Source organism: Penaeus japonicus, unplaced genomic scaffold (genome assembly GCF_977035675.1).
Source record: "Penaeus japonicus unplaced genomic scaffold, GWHDUDI00000001_assembly GWHDUDI00000009, whole genome shotgun sequence".
Classification (NCBI taxonomy): domain Eukaryota; kingdom Metazoa; phylum Arthropoda; class Malacostraca; order Decapoda; family Penaeidae; genus Penaeus; species Penaeus japonicus.
The window spans coordinates 40,960,663-40,973,162 of NW_028234411.1; the positions used below are offsets into that span (position 1 = coordinate 40,960,663).

Genomic DNA, 12,500 nt, shown 5'->3' on the forward strand with positions numbered 1-12,500 from the left:
AATTGATACTGCATTGCATTACTCTATTATTGCAGTTTACTTTGCATTGTATATGCAGTATTATAAATATGTATAAGTATAGTCATATTTATGAAATATCATTACTTGTCAAAATAAAAAAAGAGAAATTGATAACCCTCATCAGCCTTGTTGGCAACTCAATATCAGATAAGTGGGAGGTGTTGTCCGTGCAGGTTCTCTGCTGTCATGTTAGCACATTAGAGGTGGTGACATAGTAGACACCAGTATGGCAAGCAAGAGGTATTACATGGAATTTGATCTCATAGATGCTCTATAGAGTTAAGCAAAGTGTATTCCATACAATTTTTGTGTGTTTAGTACAAATTATATGAATTGGTGAGAATTGATTATTCTTACAGAATCCCCTGTGAAGTCAAAGCTGAAACATCTTTGTCTGCTGAAGGCTATGATGGTATTGTTTTAGTGACAGATACACTGAGCAAGCTTGCATCGGGCTTTGAGGCACTAGCTGCTCCACTGAAATCTCAGGCAGAGTTTGGTATGTATCGGTAATATATAGATTTTTTTCTTATTTTGTTTATGTGATGACTGATATGAATGCAGTAGTATCAGACATCTTTGTTGTAATTTTTTTCATTTTATACAGATGCTTCTGTTGAGAAAGATGGTGCTTGTGTAAAGGTGAACCTTCCAGCCAACCGTCTAATCTTTGCACCAACTGGACCTTTGAATCGGGACTATGATGATGTCCGTAGATTTGCAGATGCTGCATTATCTGGCATCAAGAGGTGAGGTCTGAGTACAAGTTGGGTCAGAGTTCGTTCTTATCAAATTTTGTAAGGTTTATCCTTGTAATAAATAAGTTATAAGTTGTTCTGTTTTGGTGATTGTGGCATGCTTTTGATATTCAAATGTTGGATTTTTAACCCATTCTCGCCGGTTGATGTCCTATCATGCGGTTGGAAAATATCCCCGGACCCGGGTGACATCCTGAGACGCCATGCATTTTCTTGCTGAGTTCCGGGTGGGGCATTTGTGACGTGCTGAAATGGCACAGTAGATTGCTAGATTGTTTTTAAATATAATAATTTTTCATATTTTCTTAGACTGTTTGAATGTTATAAAATGAGATATAACCTAAAAAAAAATGTCACAGAAAACTATGTGATATTGATGACATCATGGTAATTTCTGCTTCTTGATCTGTTGAATGAAAAAACCTGAATCAAAAAACTATTTTAATATCAAATGTGATTGGCCAAGAAATAAAATAAAGTAAAAAATTGCTATTGTAATGCTATTTTTAATTTGCCAATTACCCATGATATCACGTCACACATGTCACAATGTACATGTACATATCATATGTACATGTATGTACATGCTGTAACATGTGTTTCGACTAAAATAATTCCTCTGAACATGGCAATATTTTTGTGTGTCTTAACATTGTAGACGCATTCATGAAAACCATGAGAATAGGATGAGTGAAAAATGCTCTGAGAAGTTCAGCGCGACCCAGTGCAGCAGGAAAACACCCCAGCATGAAGCATTGCACGCTTTTTATCTTCCCAGCAAAAATATGTCTTGTTGTGAATGGGTTAAAGCATGAATTATATGGCATGAATATAAATGTTGATATCAAATTCATTGATAGACCATTTTCACACACACACAAAAATATATATAATCATTCTTACAGTTATTAATTTTACCTTTATGTTTATTACATATCTTGTTATTGTAGAAAATAAATTTAACCATATTAGGCACATGAAAGTCATTTGTCATTAAGCAATAAGATCCTTGAGTGTATTCTGATATGGGACTTAATCATGGAGTTCACATCTTGAGATATGATCCCCTATCAGTAGATAAATCAGTGGGGCTTCTTATTTGTTTAGATTAGGTATTTAGCTTAGTTGATGTTGTTATATTGCCATTATATGTGAACAATTTTTTTTTCATAAACTTTATAGATAACCAATATTATTCAATGGTATGCATGTTCTTCATCTATGCATGTCTTTTCATGTCTTTTTTTTCTTTTATGATTAATCAATTCCTAAACATACTTCTTCTAAACAGAGCAGTCAAGGTTGGGGTCAAGCGTCCACTCCTTGTCCGAGCCCCTGATCAGAGCTTCAAGCATGCTGATCTTGTGACCTTGCTTGGGGCACTTCATGCCCTTTATGTGCCTCTTGAGGTGAGATAATGAAATTTGGATTATCATGTAACTCCCTTTATATAACTGAAGTGTTGTACAAAAAAATAAATAAGTATATAAAGAAATAGATAAATAAATATATTGATAAGTAAATACAGATTTGTTGCTTTGGCATGTACTGTGATAGTTGAAAATAATTTATGTAGACACCGTCTTTTTATGTTTAAGCTTACCAATTTTCTTATTTTCCTGTTCTTTTAATCCAGCAGTGGTGCAGACAACTAATTTCAAATAAAAATTTTGCAGATTCGAGAAGATCTGCCAGAGAAAATTACAAAGGTTCAATGTCTTGGATTTCTTGGAGATACCAAGACTGTTCAGCTGGCTCTTGCTTTAGAGAGTGGCAGGTTAGTGTCTCTTGAACAGTAAAGAATGCTGTAAAAGGTTAAGCTGTAGTAATTTTTTTGTTTCCTTTTGATTTGTGAATTGTTGGACAGTTGTTTATTTTAGGATTAGACAATTTTTTTATTTCACTTATTACTTGGGAATCTTTCTGATAAGTATTCCATTAGCTCTATGATTGAATAATTAGTTACCTTCTCAAAATGGAATAAATTTGAATACTTTTTCATCAACAAAGGAAATATATTATTCATATAAAACTAATTTTCCTCTTTAATTCAGCTTTTTTCACATTATATTCAATGTTTTAATGCAGGTCTGTTGCTCGTGATATCGGAGGTTCCGACCCAGAGCGAATGGCTCCCCCTCGTGTGGAAGAATATGTCCGGAAAGTGTTTGAGGGTACAAAGGTGAAGATTGATGTAGTCTCAGAAGATGCCAAGCTCGTTAAGGATTATCCTCTGTTTTCTGCTGTTAACAGGTGTGCCAAAGGTCTGAAGAAGTATTTTCTGTTGTAGTATTGTAATTTTGGGCTCAGTTTCTTTTTTAAGATTTGAGATGGCATTTTTCCTTGTATACATGTCTAAAGAAACAGTGATATTGATAGTAGACATTAATTGTGACTCAAATAGAAGAAAGTATAATCAATAACAAACAGTAAGTATTTACAGCAAACTCTCTCACATTGCAGGTGTGCCACGTCACCAGGGTCGCATAATCTACCTGACCTATGAAGGTGCTGGACCAATTGAACAGACTCTAATGCTAGTGGGCAAGGGTGTGACTTATGACACTGGTGGAGCCGACATCAAGGCAGGTGGTGTGATGGCGGGCATGCATAGAGATAAGTGTGGGTCAGCTGCTGTGGCTGGTTTCATGCAGATTCTTGCAAAATTGCAACCTGCAAATATTAAGGTGACTACCATATTTTTGTTTATGGGTACCAGTATTTTTCCTGTACATGATATTGGAATATCACAGACTAATTGTAAAAGTTGACTCAAGGTTGCAGAGAGTTATTATACACTGCCCAGTGTCAAAAAGTATTTAGCTGTAAATTTTCTTCAACACTGCTGTAACTATCATTACCTATGTATGTAGATATAATTTGAGACTTGTTTCTAGGTTATTGGCTCCATGGCAATGGTACGCAACAGTGTGGGTTCAGAGTGCTATGTTGCAGATGAGATAATTACTTCTCGTGCTGGAGTCAGAGTGAGAGTTGGAAACACAGATGCAGAAGGACGTATGGCCATGGCAGATGTCTTGTGCCATATGAAGGAAATGGCAGTTAATGAGGTACAGGAATATTGAGTTCAGACAAAGTATATGAGCATTAAATGTAAAAGAGAATATATGAGAAATTAAGTTATTTTTACAAGGAAATAACCAATTTTTTTTATTGCAGGTAAATCCTTATCTCATGACTATTGCAACACTGACGGGTCACTGTGTCCTTGCATATGGTGAGGCATATACGGCCATCATTGATAATGGCTCAGCAAGGTTGGCTGGTCTGTCACAGAAGTTGCAGGCCTCTGGTGAAGAGGTTGCTGATCCATTTGAGGTAACTGCACTGCTTTGGTTCTTTTTACTTGAAATCTTGATTCTAGTAGCAAAGAAAATACTGAAGTGTTTTAGTTGGGGATATTCTTCATGTATATTGAAAGCTGATTATGAAAAATGATTAAAATAAAATATAATCATATTTTTCACCACATCTGATGAATATCCTTTCAGATTTCCTCAATGCGACGAGAAGACTTTGATTTCCATTGTGGCAAGAGTGAATATGAAGATGTTCTTCAGTGCAACAATGCCCCCTCTTCCCGTACCCCACGTGGCCACCAGACCCCCTCGGCTTTCCTTGTTATGTCTTCAGGAATGGATAAGGTTTGGATTTTTATGTAACTGTTCCTGAATTAGGGTTCTTCCCAATCTTCATTATTTTTATGAGTCTTTGCTTCAGATGATTAGTTATCAAGTTTTTAATGAATTGTACATAGCACATATTGTGGTATAATTAAAAAATAACAGCAATGAAAAAATGCTAATAAATAGAAATCTAATTGGCTTGAATAATGAGTAGTATTATTCAAAGGTTTATTAGATAGAGAATAATTTTTATTGCCTCATCCATGTTGGCAAACACCATATTTATTTTTTCTCTTCATTGTAAACTAATTGAAGAATTTACTCTTACAGCATGGGAAAGAGAGCAGCAAACCTCTCAAATATTCGCATCTAGATATTGCCGGATCTTCTGGACCTTTCCCTGGGATTCCAACAGGAGCCCCTATTCTTGCCATGGCTCATGCTTTCATTCCTAGTGCCTTTTAATTTTGTCAGGTACTTGACAAAGAGTTACTGTATTATTACTTGATAAATTTCTATTCAGTCAGGAAGTGAACTAAGCAGTGACTTTAACTTGTGTGTACATGTAGCTCTGTTTGAAAATGTAATAGAATGAAAATAGGGGAATGGAAGTATAATAAATTGTTGACCCAGTTTAATTTATTCACATGTGAGTAAATATTGCTGTGATATCTTTGACCTCTACCCCACAGTTTGACTTTTGAGATTTGCTGTTATTGAACTATCAATGCTAGTACTTACTGATCCCTGAGAAAAAGGTATAGATTAATATTTAGTACCTCAGAGATGTAATTTAATTTTCTATGGATTTGTAACTGATCAAATTAATTTAAGTGATACATATTTGAAGATATTTTTAAAATGTTCTTTGTTTAAATTAACATTAATATCTCTTTATCTTTGTCCATTGTGTAACTGACCATCAAATTTTGTAAAAGAATGCTACAATTAAATAAATATTTGCTTCATATAGGCATTTTTTATCACCAAAGTAGAATAAAAAAACACTAAATGGGTTTAACATTTAATACACACTCTTTAGCACCTTGAAGTCCTTCACAATCCTTTTGAACAGAATTCTAAAGAAACCCATATCTATTCTTGAATGACTTTCTCTGGGTGCCTAAGGAAATTATTTGTAATGTGTGTAATGGTAAAACTGTTTGCTTCTCACCATCAACTACATTGTTGTCACAGAATCCTCCTGTAGTTGGATTATTCCTACTGGGCCTATAAATGTATACACACCTAAGTATATATTCATCTTCTTGTAGAATATTTGTCTTGTACATTATAACATTAACAAAAATTATCACCTTTAAACATAATAAGGAATACACTAGACTCATACTTATTTGAAGTAAAATAGACCTATTTTCTCGCCAAGTTCGATACGAAAGAGTGGTATATGAAATAATTTTGCTTTAAAAGATGTTGACACAGTCATTACTTCATTCTAATTAATTTATAGCATTCCTAAAATACTTTAACCACTCACCGGAGGACATATTTATTTGTCTAAGTTTGGTACCAATCGTGAACTCATGAAATACCAACACAATATAATATCTAACAAAAAGTGATTTTTAATCTTGTTTCATACAATAAACGGTAAATACATATACTTCGTTAACATAAAGATTACATAGAACTATCTATGACTTCAAAAGTATAAGCTAATATAATGGTTCTATCCAACTGAAGCAATAAATAGTAATATATACAAAATTCCCTGCCTTACAAAATCCATTTATGTGAATTACATGATACACAGCTGCAACATTTGCTCTCTCCAATTATTACTTCTTGTAATTTCGTGCTCCAAAGATTGTGCTGCCCACTCGAACATTGGTGCTTCCAATAAGTATCTGGAAAGATGAAGTAATTATATAAAAATTCTGATTTAAAAAGGCATTGCAGCTACATTTAAGCCCTTAACCCATTCACACCGGGGCTATTCCGGCTCTAAATGGTCAGAATGCCAGGGTTTTTGAACACACAAGCCTAATGCCTTGGGATTTTTGGCCGCACTAGCCACAAGCGAGCGCTGTTAACCCGCTCACCCGGCAGGTTTACAGTTGACCAACTACCTCGTTGCCAGCGTCTGACCCAAAAACCACTGAATGTGATAGCAAGTCAACCGGCGTGAATGGGTTAACCCTGCACTGCCTCAGCGTACAGATAGCCTGTGCATTTTTGCAAGATTTGCTTGGCCAGTCCCCAGGACAGGGTTTTATTTTAGAAGATGCAGCTTCGCGCAACATAATCTAATTGTAAAACTAGAGCCATTTTTGTGTTTGTCATATTTCTGTGTTCTACTGTATTGTGAGACTTATAAGTGTGATATGACAGGGTCTATCAATGTTGAAGTTAACTAAAATTGTAGCATAGGGTCCATATCAGCTCAATATTTTCTTTATACTAGGAATAATAGAAGTATTGGTGTTTTCTGGGAGGACGAAAAGCAACTTCATTTTTTGTGTACTGTTGTAAATGAATACGAAAAATATAACCATCCACAATAAAGATAACATAAAGAGGTAGGGAAGAGGAAGGAAACCTGTGCTTATGACTAAGTGCCATGGCACAAGATTTATTGGCATAGACCACATTCTAGACATTGGGCATGGTTTGAGTCACCTTCCTCTTCTCATTCTGCTTGGATATCCTTCATCACAGGCACTTTAGAGCAATTATATTAACTTAAATAAATGAGCAAATCTACCAACCTTTATTTCATAAACTATAAAGCTACAAAAATACTTACAGCATGTTCAAAGTCATTGGACATCCCCATAGACAGTTCTACATCCTGTGGTTCTATACACTGTGTCTCACAAACTGAGGCTCTTGCTTTCAGCAAAGTCTGAAAATCAAATCTGGATGTTATTTCCTTGTGAAAACAATGCATCTCATTTAACCTATTCGCGCCGGTTGACATCCTATTATGTGGTTGGAAAATATCCCCGAAACTGGGTGATGTCCTGAGACACTGCATTTTCTCGCTGAGGTCTGAGCAATGTAGTTGTGACGTGCTGAAACATCAGCAACAGAATGCTAGATTGCTCTTAAATATAAGCTTTTTTTATAATTTCTTAGACTGTTACTTTATTTTTAAGTATTTGAATGTCATAAAATGTGATATAATGTAAAAAAAAAAATTGATGTCATGGAAAACTACATGATACTGATGACATCATGGTCATTTCTGCTTCAGATCAGTAGAATAAAAAGATCCGATTCAAAAAACTATTGTAAGATCAAATGTGATTAACCAAGAAATCAAATAAAATAGGAAATTATTAATGTAAAACTATCTCCAATTTGTCGATTACGCATGATATCACGTCACATCACATCATGATGTATGTACGTGTACTTTGTGATGTGACATGACGTGATATCATGCATAATCGACAAATTAGAAATAATTTTACATTAGTAATTTTCCATTTTATTTGATTTCTTGGCTAATGTATGATTATTTATATTGTTCTTTTTTGTTTTGGGAAAAAAAAGAGTGCTTCAACTTTGCATTGTTTTCAACTAAAATAACTCCTCTGAACATGGCAACATTTTTACATGCCTTTACATTGTAGAAGCAATCATGCAAACCATAAGAAAAACGTTCTAAGAGGTTCAGCACAGTGTGCTGAACGAAGGGTCGTGAACTTGCTATCTTCCCGACATAGCATCATGAATGGGTTAATGCATCTTCACAATATTGCAATCTAAAATCACACATGGGAATGTATTTATACGAGATAAATAAAACAGCATTAGGGCAAAATATCAGTTCTATCAAATTTTACTTTTCACCAGAGCTTTTTTTAGGAGTGATAATAATATCATAAACCAATCTCATGATAAAGTGTATAGTTTAATGACAACATAAGAACCTGAATTCTCTGATAATCCATTGAGAGTCTGGTTCATTAACCCACACAGGACGGGTGGTACAGCATGTGTACCGCGCATTCAAAAGCCCAGTTGCCGGGCGGCACAGTATTGTGCCGGCCATTCAATTGATTTAGGCCTAATAATTCGAACGCCCCGGCATTTGGACATTCTAGGCTAGAAATCCCCCGTCGGGAATGGGTTAACTAACATCTCATTACTCATAATTTTAAATCTCACAAATTTATGATTCAAAACAATAATAAAATATCTCATATATGTAAGTAATAACATAAGCTACAGTAAAACAATAAGGAAAAAATTAAAATTATATACTAATCATTCAGAAATTCCAGAATTTTCTACACATTCTGACCCATACATTTTTGTTACGTACAAAAAACACTGATAAAGATCTTTCTCCTACCTGGAAATCTGGGTTAGGTCCCTGAGAGAGATCATGATCAAAGGCTCCAATAGTCATGAGTCCAAGCAGATTCAAATGAGGGCAGTTTTTCATGACATGACTCACCAAGTCATTTACATTGTCTGGGTGAACACCACTTTTTTCTGTAACAGTGGATTCATTAATGTAAAAATGTGACATGAGTATGTTATCTAAGCAAAATTAATAGTCACCAGTAACTTACTTTATTTTGATATTAAGGCACCAATAAATCACTAGTTTTAATACATAATAAATTCAAGAACTATTCTGAAGCAAAAGAATTATCTGTTACTCTTCAGTTTGCATAATCATCTCTTGTCACATCAACAAAATATTGTTATATGAATAATACCAAAAACTAACAATCATTTCTTTTGTCTAAAGTTGTCTTATCCCATTGCAGATGGGGACAGATTTGCTTGACTGTTCCACAGGACAGGAACAAGTGCCACTTTTGTGGCACCAAAGATGGGTTTTATTTTAGAAAGAGGGAGCTTCACCTGATGTAATGCCACTCTTTGCATTCTCTTCCATTTACTTGTTATAATGCAAGACCTATAATTATGTTCTTAATTGTTTTGTGTCTTTGAGACTTCAATGTGCCATCAGACGGTGTTTATCAATGTTGTAATAGACTAGAATTGTAGTATAGGGTCCATATCAGCTCATTCTGTTCTTTATGTGCAGTGTGATAGAAGAATTACAGTTTTATAAAGGACAAAAAGCAACTTCTTACATCTTACTTAAGCAGATGGGAAAGAATTAACCACCCCCTAATAATAAAAAATGTAAAAATATGGAATCAGAAGAAGATGCGATGCAATGTGGTGCTACTACAAAGGTTGCATGTAAATCAACTTCCTATTCTCAGTCTACCTGCACATCCTGCATCACAGTTCTATAGAGCCAGAGGTTGGTATCTTGTTGTGTGTCATTGCTCTCTGAAGATAAGTTGCTAGAGGCAGTGGAAGGGCACCCTTCTGGGCTTTCCTTCCTGCTAATGTTTGGGATTTTTAACTAAACCTATTTTGGTGAATATTATGGCAATTATAGTACTTATAACTGCAACTGGCATCATAAGTCATTAAATACAGCTATAACTCAAAGTGTAGTAGAGAAACAACTTGATCCACTCTCCCATAATGTCAAACATGCTATGGTGACTACTGACACCTACATGTTGCCCCAGTCCTCAGGCCAAAAACTTGTTTGGCACGTACATGTTGCCCCGTCTGCAATGGGTTAATGATTTTCTGTTGACTGGCCAAGGACATTGACAGACAGATGGACAAACAGACAGACACACAAACAGACAGACTGACCCACCCACCCACATCCATACCCACACTCATATATATGTATATATGCATATGTATGCACAAACAAATATGTTCACATAGTAAAGCAACCTACTTACGCTCTTCCCCACTAGTATTAACTTGAACAAACACTTTCAATTTTTTGTCCCAACCATGCTTCTGGATAGCATTATTAAGAGTTGTTGCTAGCTTAGCTGTGTCAACGGTCTCAACACAGTCTAAATTTGGAATTCCTATGACCTGCAAAGAAATATTTCATAATCAAGAAAGAGATAATTGTTAATATTCTTCAGTGTGTCTAGATGAGTATGTCAAAAAATCATTTTCTTACTGTGATAATAACTTTTACATTATTCCCCACATACCTTGTTCACTTTATTGCTCTGCAAGTGTCCGATCATGTGCCATTTAAGGTCAGGACATTTCTCTAGTATCTGTGAATGTTTTGGATTAGCTACTTAAAAACTCATTGATGGCATATTATATAGTTTTGTGATTAAACATATATGCAATGAAATAATCTCCAATTTCATTAAAAAGCAAGTAGCCAAAATAAAAAATAGAAGTCCTGATACCATGCAATGACAGTTCTTTATTTCATTTTATTTAACAATATTTCCAGGAGAAAATCCTTTATCATAGGAACAAAATATACATATCAAGAAACAAATACAATTAATAAAAACCTTCATACCTCTTCATCATGTCCTTTTTCTACCAACTCTTGGACATAATTCTCTCCAAAGTGTCTTTGTCCTGCAGAATACGCTTCAATAATCATTTCCTTTGGTTTAGTCTTACTGACAGCCACTAGCCTTGGCTGCTTGCACAAGGCTGCAATTTCCTGTCAAGACATTGATGAAATAAATATAATTATGTAATCAAAGATTTATATCAGAAAATGCTAACAAAGTCAAAAAGATAATATGTGAAGTTAAAGCATGTTTGCTAAAACTCACTTAACCCACACAGGACGGGTGGTACAGCATGTATACCGCGCATTCAAAAGCCCAGTTGCCGGGCGGCACAGTATTGTGCCAGCCATTCAATTGATTCAGGCCTAATAATTCGAACACCCCGGCATTTGGACATTCAAGGCTAGAATTCCCCCGTCGGGGATGGGTTAATACATGATGAAATTATGTAAATTAAATGAGCTATAAATAATACGGAAGCCAACAATATCTATTCTGTTAATACACTTTTCAAAGAACAAGAATTGAACATGATACATTCCATACAAAGCAATATAAAGAAAAAATAGTTTCCAAAATAACAGTGGAACAAAAACAGACAAAGCATTTTCTCTTGAGTTCTGTCATTCAAACCATTTGCTTCATTAACCTAAACCATAGTCCTGAGAAATATAGGTGAGATGCATTTAAAATACAGAATTGACAGACTAGAATCATTCCAATATGAGGTAAACATTTCCACAACATATGTATCTGCCAATAGGCCCTGCATTTTTGGTGCTCTAGCAAAGACCAACAAATCTCCATCACGTTCATTTTAGCAAGAAAATGCATGCAGACCTTCCATTTCATGAACAATGGGATTACTACGATCTAAAGACTGTAAAGCTGTGCATTGGTGTTCCCAGTCTTTTTTTTTATGTGCTCCTGCATTCCTGCAGTCTTAAAAACTGTGAAAAAATAGTAGTTTTTGGCCAACTTTGGATGGCTTTAGTTCTGCATACATGCTGTCTAGTGCCCCTTGACAAATGTAATATAACCCGGAAGCCATCAATCCTCAATTGACACCTAGTGTCAGGCAAAAAACAACAGATAGTAATAAGCGGAAATACTTAAAGAGTTTGAGGGTCTGCTGTATTGGTTCCTCTATAGGAGCTAATTAGTGTCACAAATATACATTGACAGTGAAGTCTATCCTGTCAGCAAACTTATGATGGATGTTTGATGATCTTTTCTCCACAGTGCCATTAGGCACTGACACGACTACAATGGCTGCATGTAAATTGTTTGGAAATCACATCTTTTGAAATTATATAGTACAATAGGAGGAAATTTACAGCATTTTATACAACTTGTGCCTACCCCTATACTTAAACCTTAATTTCTAACTGGAAGAAAAAGTATGACTCTTGTCTGTTTGAACTTTGTCATAATTGAGAAATTTATCCATAATTCCTTCCCTAGTACTCTTGTGATCTAAAGTGTTTTCCTTGTGTTCGTCCAGCTTTCTTTTGTTTTATCTAGTTTTCATTGAAGAAATGTGTTGACACTCAGAGAAAAATGGTCTGATTAAACGTTCGACGGCATTCGTTGGGTCAGACAATCGTGGTTAGGTAACACCTGAGTACATCATTAGATACAAGGCACGGCCACTACAACTCGGTTTCATTATTGTTTCACTAAAACTCTAACACTTTTTTATAATAATTCAGTCA

The 12,500-nt window shown here is 35.1% G+C and overlaps 2 protein-coding genes across 4 annotated transcripts in view; one reads left to right on the forward strand and one right to left on the reverse strand.

Annotated features, from left to right (window-relative positions):
- The window catches only part of Dip-B (Dipeptidase B), an 11,208-nt gene extending 5,812 nt beyond the window's left edge, over positions 1 to 5,396 (forward strand). For 2 of the 3 annotated variants that reach the window (XM_086540114.1, XM_086540113.1), the window contains exons 3-12: positions 381 to 520; positions 629 to 770; positions 2,071 to 2,188; positions 2,456 to 2,556; positions 2,868 to 3,043; positions 3,243 to 3,466; positions 3,677 to 3,850; positions 3,960 to 4,118; positions 4,292 to 4,444; positions 4,757 to 5,396. In XM_086540114.1, the coding sequence (XP_086396240.1) occupies positions 381 to 520; positions 629 to 770; positions 2,071 to 2,188; positions 2,456 to 2,556; positions 2,868 to 3,043; positions 3,243 to 3,466; positions 3,677 to 3,850; positions 3,960 to 4,118; positions 4,292 to 4,444; positions 4,757 to 4,891 (1,522 nt within the window). In that variant the 3' untranslated portion in view covers positions 4,892 to 5,396. Of the gene's footprint in view, positions 262 to 380; positions 521 to 628; positions 771 to 2,070; positions 2,189 to 2,455; positions 2,557 to 2,867; positions 3,044 to 3,242; positions 3,467 to 3,676; positions 3,851 to 3,959; positions 4,119 to 4,291; positions 4,445 to 4,756 lie in introns of all 3 variants that reach the window. The other variant, XM_042999557.2, reaches the window with a different exon arrangement.
- A 42-nt stretch (positions 5,397 to 5,438) lies between these two features.
- The window catches only part of LOC122242289 (pyridoxal phosphate homeostasis protein), a 7,244-nt gene continuing 182 nt past the window's right edge, over positions 5,439 to 12,500 (reverse strand). Inside the window, exons 2-7 of the mRNA XM_042999561.2 lie at positions 10,785 to 10,934; positions 10,456 to 10,524; positions 10,189 to 10,330; positions 8,751 to 8,893; positions 7,194 to 7,292; positions 5,439 to 6,294 (exon numbers count right to left, since the gene is read on the reverse strand). Coding sequence (XP_042855495.1) covers positions 6,226 to 6,294; positions 7,194 to 7,292; positions 8,751 to 8,893; positions 10,189 to 10,330; positions 10,456 to 10,524; positions 10,785 to 10,934 — 672 coding nt within the window. The 3' untranslated portion in view covers positions 5,439 to 6,225. The remainder of the gene's footprint in view (positions 6,295 to 7,193; positions 7,293 to 8,750; positions 8,894 to 10,188; positions 10,331 to 10,455; positions 10,525 to 10,784; positions 10,935 to 12,500) is intronic.